This window comes from Dermacentor andersoni, chromosome 3 (genome assembly GCF_023375885.2).
Source record: "Dermacentor andersoni chromosome 3, qqDerAnde1_hic_scaffold, whole genome shotgun sequence".
NCBI lineage: Eukaryota > Metazoa > Arthropoda > Arachnida > Ixodida > Ixodidae > Dermacentor > Dermacentor andersoni.
The window spans coordinates 67,650,919-67,666,922 of NC_092816.1; the positions used below are offsets into that span (position 1 = coordinate 67,650,919).

Below are 16,004 nucleotides of genomic sequence, written 5' to 3' on the forward strand. Positions count from 1 at the left end.
TAGTCACGGATACAAAAGGAAGCTGAAGCATCATTACAAGGCGTGCTTCCTACACATACCCACACTTGCCTCGTCTACACGCAATCTCCCCAGATAGATATACGTCCCGGACATGTCCTTGGCGTAGCAACCACACAGCAACAATCGCGTTCATAACACACGAATGCACCGACCGTCCGGGCGACGCAATTTCACCACGAGTCACAGCACACACACTCACTACGTGGTCTTGGGAGGCGAGACTCTCCGAACTGGACCTGGGAGGCCAACTGGCGACCCTCACCCAGGCCCAGCGAGCCGCGATCGCCAGTGGAGCCCTGTCAGAGGGAACCAGCCGGGAATAAAGCGCACAACAGTTTCTGCAATAATAAAGTTCCATCCTCCTCCTTCTCCTCCTCCTCCTGCGATCCTAGCTGCGTCAAACACATACCACGTTGAAACGCCCACACCTGGACGCAAGCAAAGTAGAATGCATAGAAAGTTAACAACACGTTTTCCAACGCAGCCTGGAGCGTCTTTTACAATGATGTTGGTTGTACGTCATGGGCCCTAAAAAAACAGCAAGAACTGGGGGAGCGCAAGCGATAGAAAGAAATTGAGCGACGCTAGAATGGAAAGATTAAACAGAATTGTTCTCCTACTCCAAGTTGGGAAAATCGGAGGATTCTTTCGGAAAATAATATAGCAAAAGAAGAAAGAAACGCATACACTAAAACAGTGCTGCATCGGCCTTCCTTGCTTAGCGAATTCGTGTTTTTATTGCTCTTTTCATATTTCTTTTTTTTGTTAAGCGCCCTATTGCGGTCCTTGTACTAAGGTTTGGGAAAGTGTAGAAAGGTGAGCAGAAGGAAAAGTAAATTGTGAGGTGGTGAAGGCGCTCGATAATGTTAACAGCGCGTCGAACAGCTCCAATGTATAAAAAAAAAGAAAAAACAAGAAAACCGCGATGTTTTATAAAGCACTGGAGATGAAATTTGGGCGAGTTGCTTATTCACGATCGTCAAGTAACAGCGCGTAAAGAACAAGGGCCGAACGTACAGCGTACGCGCTGTTATTTGACCTTCATAAAGCAACTCGAGCCGACACCGGCGAAAGGGCAAAGTACACCCTAGCTTAGGGCTATACCCGGGTAACCGTAGTCAGCTGAGAGCTTCGGGTCAACAGGAATCATCTCTCCGTAGACGTTATCAGCTAGAATGTATTGCTTGTTCACCGCAGGACAAAAACAGTGATGACAACAAAGTCCAACCGGACGAAACTACCGGAGACGATGGAAACGAGGTCAACGGTGACGAAAAGGACGGCGACATGATCGACGGCGAAGATGGTGGCGACGATAGCGAAGAGGAGATCGACCAAAGCCTCAAGGACGCCTTCAACGAAGTGGCCTCCGAGGACGGCACCGTCTGCTGCAGCGGACTTAAAACTTTGCTCAAGAACGTGTCCGAGCAGGGTACGTTAAGAATTACCGCCCCTTCACTCGCGTAGCTTAGGCATGTGCTAAAGGAAGACATTAATTTAAGGCCGTTACAGTTATGCGCTGAGATTTGGCAGCCCATTTATGAAGGGCAGTAGCAGGAACTTGATATTTTCCTTTTAAAGACTGAAAACAATCTCGTCCGTCATTTTCTGCTATAATCTCTTTCGGTGTTTGCAGACCCGGCCGGCCAAATTTATCGGGCAAGAATGATAAGGGCCAGCAGCAATAGCACGCCAAAAAGAGAAGCCCACCTATTTTCGACACTTTTATCCAACTTATTAGAACTTTACATATTCATTTTGACGCAAGTTAAACAAAATACACATGACGCGTTTCTTTTAATGCAAAGAGAGAGTTCGTGTACACTGAACCAATTGGAAATAATTCTTTATTTTATTTCGCGGCAAAACAAGTAATAGGACACGCGAGCGAAAGTTTCTTAGGACGGCAGGCTCACTGTTGCCACGGCGCGTACGATGGCGTCATCTAGCTGTACTTCCTCGACTTTGTCGCCTTACTATGCGATCAATATGCTTGCCGCCAACACTTCTAATGTCAACTGACCGATCAAGCAGCCGAACAATGAATGAATGAGTCTATATTTTTTGTATCATTGAAGGAAAAGTCTCGGAGCACCTTTATAAACGAGAACGTGTAGGTATTTGCAGCATTCATGAACACTGTTTAAGGCACAAAACGAATGTGTAGGAAAAAAACATGTGTTTTGCTATCTTGACCATTCTTTATTCATGCAACAGAAATTGAGTTATCCCTTGTACCATTTATTGTGCTTGAGAAGACACTCACACAGACAACAAACTCTTCTTTTGCGGTAGATTTCCAATCGCTTTTACTGGATAGCATAGGGTCAGTAAGAAACGACATTTCAGTAAGAATTGTTTAGCTTCACCTCATTTAAGCGGAATGAGCACGACATAGCGAAGGAACAAATACGCAGAAACGCGCTCGAAGCTGTTGCCTGATAACATAACCTTAAGTTGTCCGAAAAAAAAAAAAAATACGCCGGCAACCTTTCGTTCAATGCCAGGTACTGTCTTAATTTTCTTTTCAATCAACTCCTTACTCTTGGGCATGCTTTCAGTAACGTTCTTTCTTTCTTTCGTATTTCAGATGGTGGTCCTCTGGATTTCTCATTGGACATATGCCGAAGCATGGTGGCCCTCATTGATGTATCCTTTCAATGTAAAAAAAAAGATAAAAAGACAAGAGCCTGCGGTTTGCAAACTGTTTTAGCGTTCCAGATATAAATATCAGCCACTGTGGGCACTTATTCATTTATTGAATTTACCAAGTGTATCCGCAAGCCACAGGAATCCTTGGTTGTGTATGTCGTATGTAACTTTTATGAAACGGATTATTAATGACCATTAAGTTTCATGAACAGTCACTGCTGACACATTTTAGGAGTAATTCAAACGGAAATTATTTTCGTATGGCATGTTTCTAAACGTAGCTTGGGCGCATTTGAATGGAACCCACTACTCCTCGCCACAGAGAAAACGCACAGAAAACAAATTACTGCTATTCTCGAAGGGACAGTCTTTGCTGGAAACGTTGCTAGCTCCTTATGTAAATTGTACATTTTCATCACTGGATACCATTCGTGTCGCCCTTGACATTCTCGTGCCAGGACGACTACACCGGTACGTTAATTCTGGAAGAGTTTGCTGTGCTTCACAAATACATCAAACAATGGAAGGCAAGTAATTTTGAACTTGCAGTTGAAAAATAACAGCAATAGCTATATTTGATGGCACTCAGTAAATTCTTAGTCAGCATAAACCTTACAAAAACCCATATCACGATGACTGTTGATGGTAACACGTTCAGTATTGACTCAGTATAGTGACACAAGGTATTGCCACCGTCGAAACGAGCTATGCACGAGGCGTGTACTGCAGCAAGACTCCTCTTTCTCGTTTCCCTAAGAACACTCGGCGCCATCTAGCGCCGCCAGCGCAAAGCATGCGTATGGCCTCCGAAATGCATGACGTGCCGGTGCGTGGCCTCGGAGATGAGAAGCGTGGCAGGACAATTATAAAAATGGATCTTGAAGCTTGAAATCTTGTAAGAAAAAGAAGCTCGCAAAAAAAGAAAGCAGTGTACAACCAGCGATCGAAAAAAAAAAAAATCGCCGACGATTGCGATACTCCATAATGCGAAATTTGAGCGCAGCTGTATACGTGTTTTCATCTCGCAATGTATTGGCTGACAACCTGTCTTCCGCGGCACGTTGCAAACGGAGCAAAGTGTGGTGCGACTGCCTCGCTAATCGTGAGGCGTGAGCGCGATTAACAGCAGCCGCTGCAGACAGACCCCCTGCTCATGCAGTGCTTTGTTTCCATAAAGACGACGCACGCTATTCTGGCGTCATCTCGTGAACGTCGTCGTCGCCGCAGAGCCCGTCGTGCTCGGCACTACACTTTCCTTCTCACTCTTTCGTCCTAACCTCCTCCCCCGCTTTCCTCCTCTCGCTCTCTTCACTATCGTCGTCTTTCATCCGCGCTTCGCGTTCACTCTTTCATCTTTTTGCTGTGCTCGTTCACTCGGTTACGAGTTTGCCGAGGGACGAAGTTTGCCGAGGGACGCGCGTATATTCAGAAACGCATCTTAATTTGAAGCCCGTGCTTGACTTGATTTAAACGACGCCTGTCGTCAACGCACCAAACGAAACGCAATGAGCGTCTTCATTGCGTTAGCACCAGGCGTCATTTATATGAAGTCAAGCATGAGCTTCAAGTTAAGTTGCATTTCTGAATACGGAGGTAAGAGCTGTGCTGTACAAAAAAAAAAAGGAAAAAAGAAAAAACAACTGCGTAGACAAGAACACGGTGGTATTAATTAGCTGACCGGTCTATCTGATATTCGATTAGCTGAGATTAAGAGGATGAAATGGGGCTGGATAGGCCAGGTAATGCGCAGAGCAGATGACGGACGGTCTTTTACAATAACCTAATTAGTTGTACAGAAAGGGTAAAACAGTCGATGACGCCAGAGGATTAGCTGGTGTGATAAAACTAGAAAATCTGCAAGCATAGAACGGAATCCACTGGTGTAAGACACTGGTAGCTTGAGGTCTCTTGGAGTGGTCCTGCACTGGACATAAATTATGCTTATAATGAGGTCGAACTATAACTTTCTCTTTTTTTTTTTCAGGCGGCCTTTGATTCTTACGACAAGGGCTCGACTGGATATCTCAGCACGTATGCATTAAGGAACGCTCTTCGATCCGCAGGTAAGCTTAGGGGCTCGATTTCAAACAGTCTCGCATTTTCCGTGACCATTTCTGCGCTTGCTGAAAAAGTCTGTGCAAGCATATATCGTCTGTAAGCAGAAACTAGCGGCAGTCTTGATATCAATAAAACTCCATTGATTTTTTTATAGGTAAGATATTGTCAACCAGATCGCATAGCAGATGGTGATAAGGCATGTGGCACCATACACTATAGTCCGAGATTATGTTCTGGCACTCATGAAAATGGTTGGAGTAACCGAATTCAAAACATTTGTTTGCCCTTCCCCCTCCCCTCCGCTTTGTTGTTGTTGTTGTTGTTTGAGAAGTCGACGCCAACGTCACGCTTGGATATATAAACCTGTTTCATTGGGCGAGGAGGAAAGGGCGCGCAGCGACCCTTTCCTCCTCTCTGGCTTGTGCGAGCCGGCGAGGCGCTGCTTGACTTGTTGCATTCGCGCTGCGGGACTATTCGGAGATGCTTTAGCTCGATCTCCGTGAAATTCACGTGATGTCAATTCATACGAGGTCGTTAAACAAACACTTATTGTAGACTTTTGGTGCAGCAGTAGCTGCAGTCTGCGGAAATTTCTATTGGATGAGCAAATATGCGACGCGCGTCATCGGCCTCGGTGTGCGTATGCGTTGTGGCCAACTATTTTGGCTCTATTTGTTTTCGCTCAACGAAGAGAACCCGCGTGTGTGAATTGCCAGCGTGAAGTGGGAAATATCAGCTAGTGTTTGGTCGTTTGTCGTGGGAACTATACCATAAGAGTGCCCGTATACGGCCCACCCAATGCAACCCCGAAACATCTAAGCGTCAATCATTATAAAACATTTGAGTTAGCCGCCGGCTTCGTTATGACGCGTTTTAAGAATGCTAAGTAGACTTGAAATTACTATACCATGTCTACATAAACATCCTGTATGAGGCAGATGGGCTTGCCCAACACAACAATCAGTATAGTTGGTAAGCCAGTGTGATACGTATAAGCTTTCTGCTTCGAAATTGCCTTTTTTCTCCTGTAAGGCGTAATATCCAAAGGGGATCGCATAAAAAAAAAATCCGACGGCTACTCGTGAGGACATTGTTTCCATAAAACGGGCGAGTGCGTCGTTGAAGACGGGACGAACAAGACTGAAAAAGAAAAAGAAGAAAAAAAAACGGTTTTCATTCTCTGCTATAGCAAAAAAAAAATAAAGAAGGAAAGCACTGGCTAATACTGCAATTAGGCCTCGCATGGCCATGCTGCGTGCTTGGACCATGTGCAGCATCTACCACCGCCTCGGATGCTCGGGCAGTCTGCGACGAGTCGCTCGACCACTCGACATGTGTGATTAACGTGCCGGTTATGCACGTTATTGCTAATCAACACCATTTTATTCGTGGGTGGAAACATCGTCCTGCCAACAGGGTAGTCGCGCAATATATCTACAGGTAACAGTTTGAATACTTGTCAGAGTAAACAGCACAACTTATTCCGCAGCAGTACCCACGCTGCTGGATCGTCATATGTTTCGTAACTACTCGTTGCTGCTAAACCGCAGCTTTCGATTACACTGAGAATACTGCAGTATAAGGCCACATTCGTGAAATAAATTTTCAGAAATGCACTGTACCGATCTCCGAGGCTGATTGCAGGCTCAAATACACGTGCAAGCATTGCGCTGAGTGCTCTGTCCGCCTGAACAGCATCAGAAACTCCAACCATGCCAACTTAAATCACTTCAGCACGTCTCACAGAACCGTTTACCTCGTAGAAGACGCCACGTCCTGCTAAATAGACCACACGAGCACGAAAAAAAAAACCACAAGAAACTGCCGCCGAGCGTTTACCATGGCCTACAACACGGAGCGCACGCCCAAGCCTGCATACCGACTGCCCATAAATGCTACCACTGCAAACGCAACATGGTGGCGCCGATGAAAAAGACTGTTTTGTAGCACTTGGATTTGACCAGCTTACAATCAGCAGTGATAAGGCATAGTCGTTAGCTGTTGTGCAGTGTACTGCGAAAGGCATGTTTCGTGGTGTCAAAGTGTGTCTAACTCGTCGAAGGCGATGTTACGAGGCCACGTCATTCAAGAACTCGGAGCAGCCTGACCCCTTCAAGAACAATGGAAATCTATTTTAAACAATAGGTGATTTGTGCATTATCAGGTTGAGTTGTGCATGCGTCGTTATTGATCAAAAATAGCTGATCACAATGGTTAGAGAATAATATTTCTTACAAGGTTAGTTGAACTGCTATAATAATTCGCAATGTCTTTTTTTCTCTGTAGGCTACGCCGTTAATCAACACGTGCTGAAGGCCCTCGTCCTGCGTTACGGCCACGACCGCAAGATAAGCTTGGCAGATTTCATCGGCTGCGCCGTCAAGCTCATGCGCATGATCGGTGCGTGCGACTTATAACAGGGCAGCGCCTTTACGCTTCCGGTTTGGACTCATAGTTATAGCGGACCTTGAAACTGACGCCGGTTCTGAAAGGGTCCAACTATGCATAAGCCCTCACATTTTCTCCATAGATGACGTGCGGCCTCCCTAACATGCTGCTATGTGCACAGATACACAGCAGCATTTCCGGCTGCTATGTATATGTGCCATGCAGCAAGGAGCCATAAGCCGTGTTCACATGAATACGACAGAATGCGACAGTAGCGCTTCACGTTTTCTAAACCATCACGAGTAACGCGATGCGCCCGTGTCTACATGTAGAGCATCACCTCTGGTGCAATGAGGGCGGCACGCGGTGTCGCCCCTCGAAGGCAAAGCAGCGCTTCCAGACGCCTACGGCGCCACGCCACACCGCAGCTCGGCGAGTGCAGCAGATCGAATAAGCACTCATCTTTTAAGGCGTAATTTAGCTGTTAGCTCATTAGCCGGTTAAAAAGGTGCCGACAGAGCCAATGGCGAAAAGAGAGGACAAAGGACAAAATTGTTACAGATAGCCGATTACGTTCTCTTTCTATCTTTCAACGTTACACCTTTCGTTTTACATTCTATAGCCGCGTTTACATGAATGCCACAAATGGCGCATGGTATCACATCACATCAACTTTCTAGCGCACCGCATCCATGCAAGCGGGGCTAATGCGCTAGGAAAGCGCGTCAGATTAATGCGCCATGGACAGTGGGGGATTGAGACGGGTAAGTCGATTTTCGCAGCGCATGTAAACGCGATTGCAAAGCATTAGGAATTCTGGAAAGTGGAATTTGCTTTAGTATATAACGACAATGTTTACTGAAGCGTATTCGAGAGAGACGCGTTGAAGAGATAAGAGCAATAATTAAAGAAAAATGCTGGAGGCGACCCAATCTCTTGTTGAAGTCAATCAAAGACAATCTCTTCCATAAGTGAGTTGGGGGCGAGAATGGGGCGAGTGTCACTGGCCACGGTACTCTTTCCAGTCACGCCTCGTGTGAGAGATGTTGAAAGAGAGCCAGCATTCAAATTTTGAGACTCAACAAACGTACGAAAAAGGCCCATATTTCTTAACTGAATTGTATTCGGGATTTACTCGCATTTTTATGCTGCACTTTTATCGGTATCGGCCTAAGAACAAGGCTGGAAACACATACATACACACAAAAAAAAAACGGGTGGCGGGGGCAGGGGGCGGGTACGGGATTACTAGGTAAGAAAGACACTGTCTTTACAAAGTCAGAGACTTCAATTAACGGCCGGTCGCAGTATGTTTCGTATGACATTTATCCAACTCACGGTCAGTCTTTTTTTGGGTGTGTGTGATGTCGGTACACCAAGTGATGCATACCAATCTCCTGTCTTCTTTCAGACATTTACGACGCCTGGGACCCAGAAAACGAGAACGCCGTGACCGTTAGTCGAAACGAGGTGAGTTGCGTCCTTATCACGCCTAATGCGACGTCGAGAACCGCAGCGTCCAAGGAATGACGTGCTCATATACTCGTCCTTCTTTTCCTTTCAGTGGCTTAAATACACGATGTACTGCTGAGTATCCACTCCCGTGTGTTCAACTCGGAAGCGAGTGTCGAAAATGCAACTGTCGCTTTCTCGCTCGAAGGTGCTGCATTAATATCGTCGTCAAATAAAAGGCTTTTACTTTCGACGTGGGTCTGTCTGCTGTTGCGCGGAATGGTGCGAATGCAAGAATGGAACAGCGACTTCTCAGGCACCGTATCTGAGAACAATTTAACCAAACAGCGCCTGTTGGTAGACCTTGCAATGACGCGCCTCAGCCCTCCGTTCTGAATAAAGAATCAATCAATCAATCAATCAATCAATCAATCAATCAATCAATCAATCAATCAATCAATCAATCAATCAATCAATCACTGTAGTGCTATTTGGTTTGCCTTAAGACTGAGGTCCACTTTACACATACAAGAGTCCACCTCATTCACTCACCGTTTTTGTGATGTGTAAATAAAGTTGCTCCGACGAATAAGAGTGAATGGAACAGGTTATCGCCACAGAATACAACATAGGAAATGTCACTGTAAACGCAGGGAAAGAAAGAACAGCTTATTGTGTTTACTTTTACAAACCATCGGCGCAGCGGCAACGGCAGTGTAATTTATTTAAAAAAAACGAAAAGAAAGTGTCTGCATTTTAAAGATGACCTCGATATCTGACCCATCTGAGTAAGTTGTAAGATTTGTCCGTATCTTTATTAGTATTATTATGATTTTTGATAACTTCGGATGTTCTACACAGAGAACACGATGTATCGCGCAAGCACGTGACATATTATATAACTGCATCTGACCATGACAACGGTATAGACTCCAATGTTCCGTCAAAGCAGATCGAGCAGCGCAATCCATGATCTCGTTATCAGTGACACCGCAGTGACATGGAAGCCTTTGAAATATGGCGTGGTTCCCTTTGTCGACAAATGAATGAGAAAACTCTTAACTCGAACACCAGTTATTTGTGTGGTCAGCGCCGCAAAGCTTATGCTAAATACGTCAGCACTGCCTTCTATAGTTGCTCGTTACAAACGATCTTCCGGGTTCTTTTTGGCTGACGAGACGAAGTGCAGAGCGAAGAGCTGCAAGTTTCGCAGTACTTGATGTCATCATGTTGTGCGTTCGAAGCTGACAGTGGTGACTTTGGCAAAACGATGGATCCGGTCGAATAAATCCAACCAAATGCGCCACTTGGGCACTTCGCTCCACTACGTATTATCGTGACCTAATGCAATAAATAAAATAAAATTAATCGTAGCCTAACGTTACATCATCGGGCTGCTGTGCTGGAAGGGAGATTTGATCGCACCATCGGTCGCGTATATCTTTTTATTGAAGAGACACGAAACTGGACGAAACAGGGACCTACCTACTATCACCGGCAATGTGCCTGGAATTAAGCAAAGAATGCTTCCCAATAACAAGCATGTTGACTCCCCGCTATCACGCGCACTGCAATTCCCCTATGTTTGTCAACGGATCAGATCCCTTAACTATTCAGAGAAAGAAAATTCACCGATCGCCATGTTGCAAACGCGAAACGTCGCCATGTTACAGACCTATAGTTAAAATATGCAGATATAATGCACATGAAATCTGTGTGAAGGGTGCTTTAGTTAAGCGGCAGAATAAATGCTACACAAGTAAGTGCGATGCGTACAGTTGAGTTTATTTTCTCCCTATGCAACTTGTTATCTCACGGACTATTTCTGTGTATGCACTACACGGTTCACAAGCTATGCCGAAATGCAAACAACAAATGAGGCTAGCGCACACTATGACATGTCGACGCAGCGATGTCACGAGGCTGAAGGCGATGTAGGATGCTCGTCACGGGAAAAATTATCAAGAGATGCGTATGCACACAGAAGCTCTACACATATCTAAATTGATTTAAGCATTTTACACCTTTTTCTGTCATTATGGAGTACTGGCCACGAATAGGCACATATCCAGTACATATCCAGTGGCCAAGATTAGGCACCGCACCAAACAGTCCCAAATTAGGGTAGCCTAAATATGAGAGCTCCAAGAAAATCAAAGAATCCATTCAATTTCAGGCGCTCTTTCATTAAGAGGTCTGTGTTTTAGAGGTGGCTACGAGGCGACATTACATGTACAGATTTTACGTCGTCATCCTTGTTTGATTACAAAGAACAAAGAGGTGCCCACTGGTGCTACGTTACCAGTCTGAATTGCGTGATATGTGCAGACGTTAACGTACGAACGACAGATGGCACGCGAAACTCGGAGGAGAGAGAGAGAGAGAGACGCAGAGAAAGCATCGCTTTAAAGGGTAGTATTACGACTCACGAGTATTACTCGATTAGTATATTTGATAGCCAGGCGAGTTTTTACAGATGCATTGGTACGAATTACTTGTGCCAGAAAACGCGCACTCGCCAAGAATAAAAGAAAAATAAAGAACAGACTTTCCGGGCACCGTACGGGTCCCTTGATAACAGTGAAGATATAAGCATGGGCGCGCGGCTATATATGGGTGAGGTGGCGCAGCATGCGGGTGTATATCTCGGGAAGATTACCCAGCGTCCTGTTTATCGTGCGTCTAGTTGATTGAATGTAAAAGATTCTAAAAGCAAACGGCAATTTTTCTTTTATTCTTGGCTAGTGCACGTTTTTTGGCACCAATATGTTTCCTCGCCAGACTAGTTTTCGTCGAACACTTGACTATGGTACGAACTACGTGACAGGCCTTTCAAGTATCTTTCCCGCCCTATCTTGTGTGCTGCCTTGTCGCTCAATATGTACCACTTACTTGAACAGAGGCGTTTTGATTTTTGTAAAGCGTGCTCTGCCACGTGCTTATGACTACGGCGGCAAAGTACGTCGAAGGCGCGGGCGGATGTTCAGCAGATATTTTTACAGGCAGCGCCATCAAAGTTTTATGCGTCCTCTGCTGGATTGTGCGTGCGTATAATTATCATCTTACTTCTTATCTGACCGATTTCACTAATGCCTGCCTGGGAAAACATAATCTGTTGTCAATTCTTTAACAGTTATCAGAGCAGAGCAGAGCGAACATAATTATGTGCCACTGGTCGAGCCGGCAACTGAGCACAAGATAGCTAGATCCCAATCTCAATATTCAGTTTCGACTTCAGATAAAGGCAAGCTGAATTCACCAAGTTCAGTTGGAACCACGCATGTGACACTTCCATTTATGAGGCTATCAAACACATGTTAAATAAAGCGTCAGTTTTACTCGAAAGGCGAAGGACTGATAACGATAGCAACGTATTAGAGAACTACGCGAAGTAAGGGTACTAGTTTTGTCAGCGCTATAAATTGCAGTAAACATTCGCTGACTAATTAGATTAAATACATGGTATCACGCGCGCACAGGCAAACATCAAGAGATCTCACTGGATGACCACAAACACTTGTCGCAACGCTGCAGAAGCCAGCAGCACAGTAGTAAACGCCTCTCGTTTCGCCGCACATCGGAAACTTGAGACTACGCGACCTTGAGATTAAGCCACCAGCCATACCGGCTCGGCCTTAGTCTCTGCACCCGCCGCAGGTTATCCCCAAGATACGGCACGTGCGTCCGTGGTGTCCGGTCTTGTCTTTATTGAGTCTGTTTTATTAGCGCTAGGATGGCTTCATTAAGTATGAACAAACAGACCGTATACAACAAGTTATCGTAAGATTAATGTTTTTTCGACAATATAAATTGAAATAAACATTCGCTTACTAATTAAAGCAGCAAGCATGGTGTCACACGTGCACAGGCAAGCACGAACAGATATTATTCGTTGACTGCGAATATTCGCTGTCACAATGCTGGCGTGATGAAGATTGAAGGCAAAGGGGAGAGAACGTTTCGTGCTGCTCTCGTTTAAATGCATTTCAGAAACTTGAGATTACGCGACATCCACCACTAGCCGTGCGCGAAGACAGAGCACGTGAAACCACCAGCGACCTCAGCTCGCCCAGTCTTTGCGCCAACCGCAAATTACATCTGAGATAGGGCATGCAGGCAGCGTATATGCTTAACCGGGCCATATGTAGCCATAGCCAGGCAAGAAGAGGAGAGGCGCGCTCAGCTGTCCCCCCCACCCTTTTTAGCACGTGCTTGATCACGTGACATCCGATACTGGGCGCGCATCAAGCCAACATCCTTCTCGACTCGCGCTCTTTCTTCCGCCCCCCCAGCATATGGCACACGGAGCGTGATAGTATTTTATCGCACTTCGACTTTATACGGAACCGCACGGCGGCTACGAAAATTCGCGCGGAGTGTCCCTATAATTACTATAGCAATAAAATGATTGAGCTGAGAAAAAGGAAACAACATAATACATTTGAATACAGTGTCCAAACCGCAGCGCTGGTTACGTGAGCGTGACGTCACAATCTTCATTTTATTTTGCGCACTTGCGTCATATTTCTGCAAGAAAAATTTTCAACAGTTGCCTTGTTTTTTTCTGCATTTTCTTGCCCAGTAATAAAAAAAAACGGGCATGACTCAACCCCAGTTGACATCTATACGTAAAGAGAAGCATTCGTGAGCTGAGGATCGCCTTCAGGAAGATTGGTAAGGCTGAGGGAAGGGAGGGCGGACATAGTGAGGTGAACGTAAGGTAGGGTGCGATGACGATGTGAGGTTAAATGTGGAAAAGGCGATTCATAATGTTGAAGTACAGAAAGGTCACTCAGATCACATGCGTGGTAGGTTTCAAGTCTAATGTTTTGAATTGTGCTGGCAAGAACTCTCTCTAGAGTGGACGTACGTCGAATACCACCTTTAGCTGACTATAGTCATAAATGGTTGGGGGAAGCGCGCCTCTCACGCGTCCCCTGATATGTTGTTTTCCCGCATAGCTCCTGCAGTGCGGCTTCGCCGCGTGGCCTGGCGCCCGCGGCGGTCGGAGTGGTACAAGCGCAGTGCGAGAGATGGCGCAAGTGCCGCGCTGTTGCGGGGTTACTTGGGTGCGGGCAAGACAAGGCGCTCCCTCTTTGGTTCGGGACAGCTAGCAGTGCGGACGTGCCGTGCCGCGCGTGCGCCGATGCATGCTTCTGCGAGACCGTCTCGAGTGGCCGCCTTCGAACGCGCCACCGTTCGCGTGACCGTATGCGTGCAACTAAAATGTTGAAGTTTCTGCAGGACACCAAGCTCGACGAGTGGCTCTAGCAAGGCAACCGTCTCATATACATAAGCACTCGCCACTTCTCTTATCATCACCCATCCCAGTACTTTCACTCCCCTTCCCTCTTCCCCAATGCAGAGTAGCAGAGTAGAGCGCACTAGCTCAAGTCGACCTCTCTGTCTTTCCCATCAATAAGATCTATTCTCTGCTGGTGGCGCCTGAAACCATGCTGGTCAATTTAGTTAGTGTGCCTATATGAAGAACTTTATCATCATCATCAGCCTGTCCACTGCACTGTCCACTGCGGGATGAAAGCCTCTTCCTGCGATCTAAATTTATCCCTGTCCTGCGCCAACCGATTCCAGCTAGCGCCTGCGAATTTCTTAATTTCATCAAGTTTTCTTTCATCCTTGACTGCGCTTCCCTTCTCTTGGCACCCATTCTGTAACCATAATGGCCCACCGGTTATCTAACCTACACAGTACATGAGCTGTCCAGCTCCATTTCTTTCTCTAAATGTCAACTAGAATGTCGGCTATCCATGTTCGCTCTCTGATCCACACCACTCCCTTCCCGTCTCATAACGTTACGCCTAACATTATTAGTTTCATCACTCTTTGCGTGGTCCTTAACTTGTTTTCAAGCTTCTTTGTCGGTCTCCAAGTTTCTGCCCCATATGTCAGCACCGATAGAATGCACTTCTTTTAATGATAATGGTATGCTTCCCGTCAGGACAGGATCTGACAATGTCTACCGAATGCGCTCCAACCCATTTTTGCTGTTCTGTAAATTTCCTTCTCATGATCAGGGTCCCCTGCGAGTAAAATAGTTATGCAAGGTAAATATCTTTTGAGCAATTTTTGATCGAGGAATCGAAAATGCACTCGAGTGTCACGCACTCTTTTGCCCCTGGCAATAAGGCTGCCGGTGGCTTCACTTGCTCCCGTAGGCAACTCCAACGGCTGGCCCTCCAGAAGCTTTAATATATGACCGCCTTGGATGAAAGAGCCCCTAGTGGCATGCAATGTTCAGATATTTCTCAAGTAATGAGCAGAATATCAAAGTATCTTATTCACTCTTAGAAATGGACTGCCAGTATTACACCTTGCAAACAGTTCACAAATTCTTCGACAACCTTATAGTACCTTGATAACACGTGGCACTTTCGACTGCGATAGCCACATTTTACACAAGTTGCAGAAGGGAGCCAATACGGATCGAGAAATTCAATCCCGACCATGCTTGATAGCATTCGCAAGTGCCTCATGCGAATGGGGCGTTCCTTGAATTTACAAGATCTTTGGAAAATGGCACCCGTGTTAAATTCTCGAAAGGTAATTCTTTCACGGTCATTTTACTTGAAAGCCTAGAAGTACAACACTGGTGACTAAAATCTTTCAGAATACTAAACCTACTTAATTTAAGCCCGTATCCATACACCTTTACTAGGCTTGCAGAACAACTTAATAATCTGAAATAGAACTTATGATGGAAATGCAGGAAATAATAATATTTATGGAAATTATAGCAACCAGTAAGAAAATGATGGACGTATAGATTAAGCTGGCCACTATAGACACTGTGGTGGCAATAAAGAAATGTACTAGGTTCTAGTGGCATGCAAATGTTTAGCTATTTAGATCTTTCTCAAGCAATGAATAGATCAAGGTATTCGATTTGCTGTTTATGATGGACTGTCCCTATTGCACCTTGCAACCTTTTCACAAATAATAAGCTACACTTACCTGAATGTACATATATGGAAAGTCGCCGCATCTCTTAAATTCTTAAAAGGCAAGTCCTTCATGGTCATTTTGTTTGAAACCCTAGCACAAACAAAAACCTTGTTTCCTAAAACTCTCGGAACATTCAAAACTATTTGACTTGTATTCAATATGGTTTCAAAAGCCATTATCTACCTATACACCCTTACTCCACATACTGTAACACAACAGATGTGGCGGTGGTGGGCGCACGAAAGACTGGCTCTCTGCTATTGCCAGGCACAATGGAAACTATGCTGGGGATAATGGTAGAAGCTTGTTGAAATATATGCAATGTGATGACAAGACAATTACAATAGAAATAGTAGTGGCAATAATAGTGCTAGACCTTCTGAACTATCATTACCAGGAAAGAAGTATTTGATGGCAGTAATACAATCGAGGACAACCTTCTGCGACAATGAAGGGAAAGCTACAGGGGT

General features: G+C 45.4%; 1 protein-coding gene across 1 annotated transcript in view; it reads left to right on the forward strand.

Moving 5' to 3' along the window:
* LOC126543519 (calpain-A-like) overlaps positions 1 to 8,822 on the forward strand; it is a 46,953-nt gene extending 38,131 nt beyond the window's left edge. Inside the window, exons 13-19 of the mRNA XM_055062358.2 lie at positions 1,219 to 1,453; positions 2,612 to 2,670; positions 3,132 to 3,200; positions 4,658 to 4,736; positions 7,018 to 7,131; positions 8,531 to 8,589; positions 8,684 to 8,822. Coding sequence (XP_054918333.2) covers positions 1,219 to 1,453; positions 2,612 to 2,670; positions 3,132 to 3,200; positions 4,658 to 4,736; positions 7,018 to 7,131; positions 8,531 to 8,589; positions 8,684 to 8,710 — 642 coding nt within the window. The 3' untranslated portion in view covers positions 8,711 to 8,822. The remainder of the gene's footprint in view (positions 1 to 1,218; positions 1,454 to 2,611; positions 2,671 to 3,131; positions 3,201 to 4,657; positions 4,737 to 7,017; positions 7,132 to 8,530; positions 8,590 to 8,683) is intronic.
* The last annotated feature ends 7,182 nt before the right edge of the window (positions 8,823 to 16,004 follow it).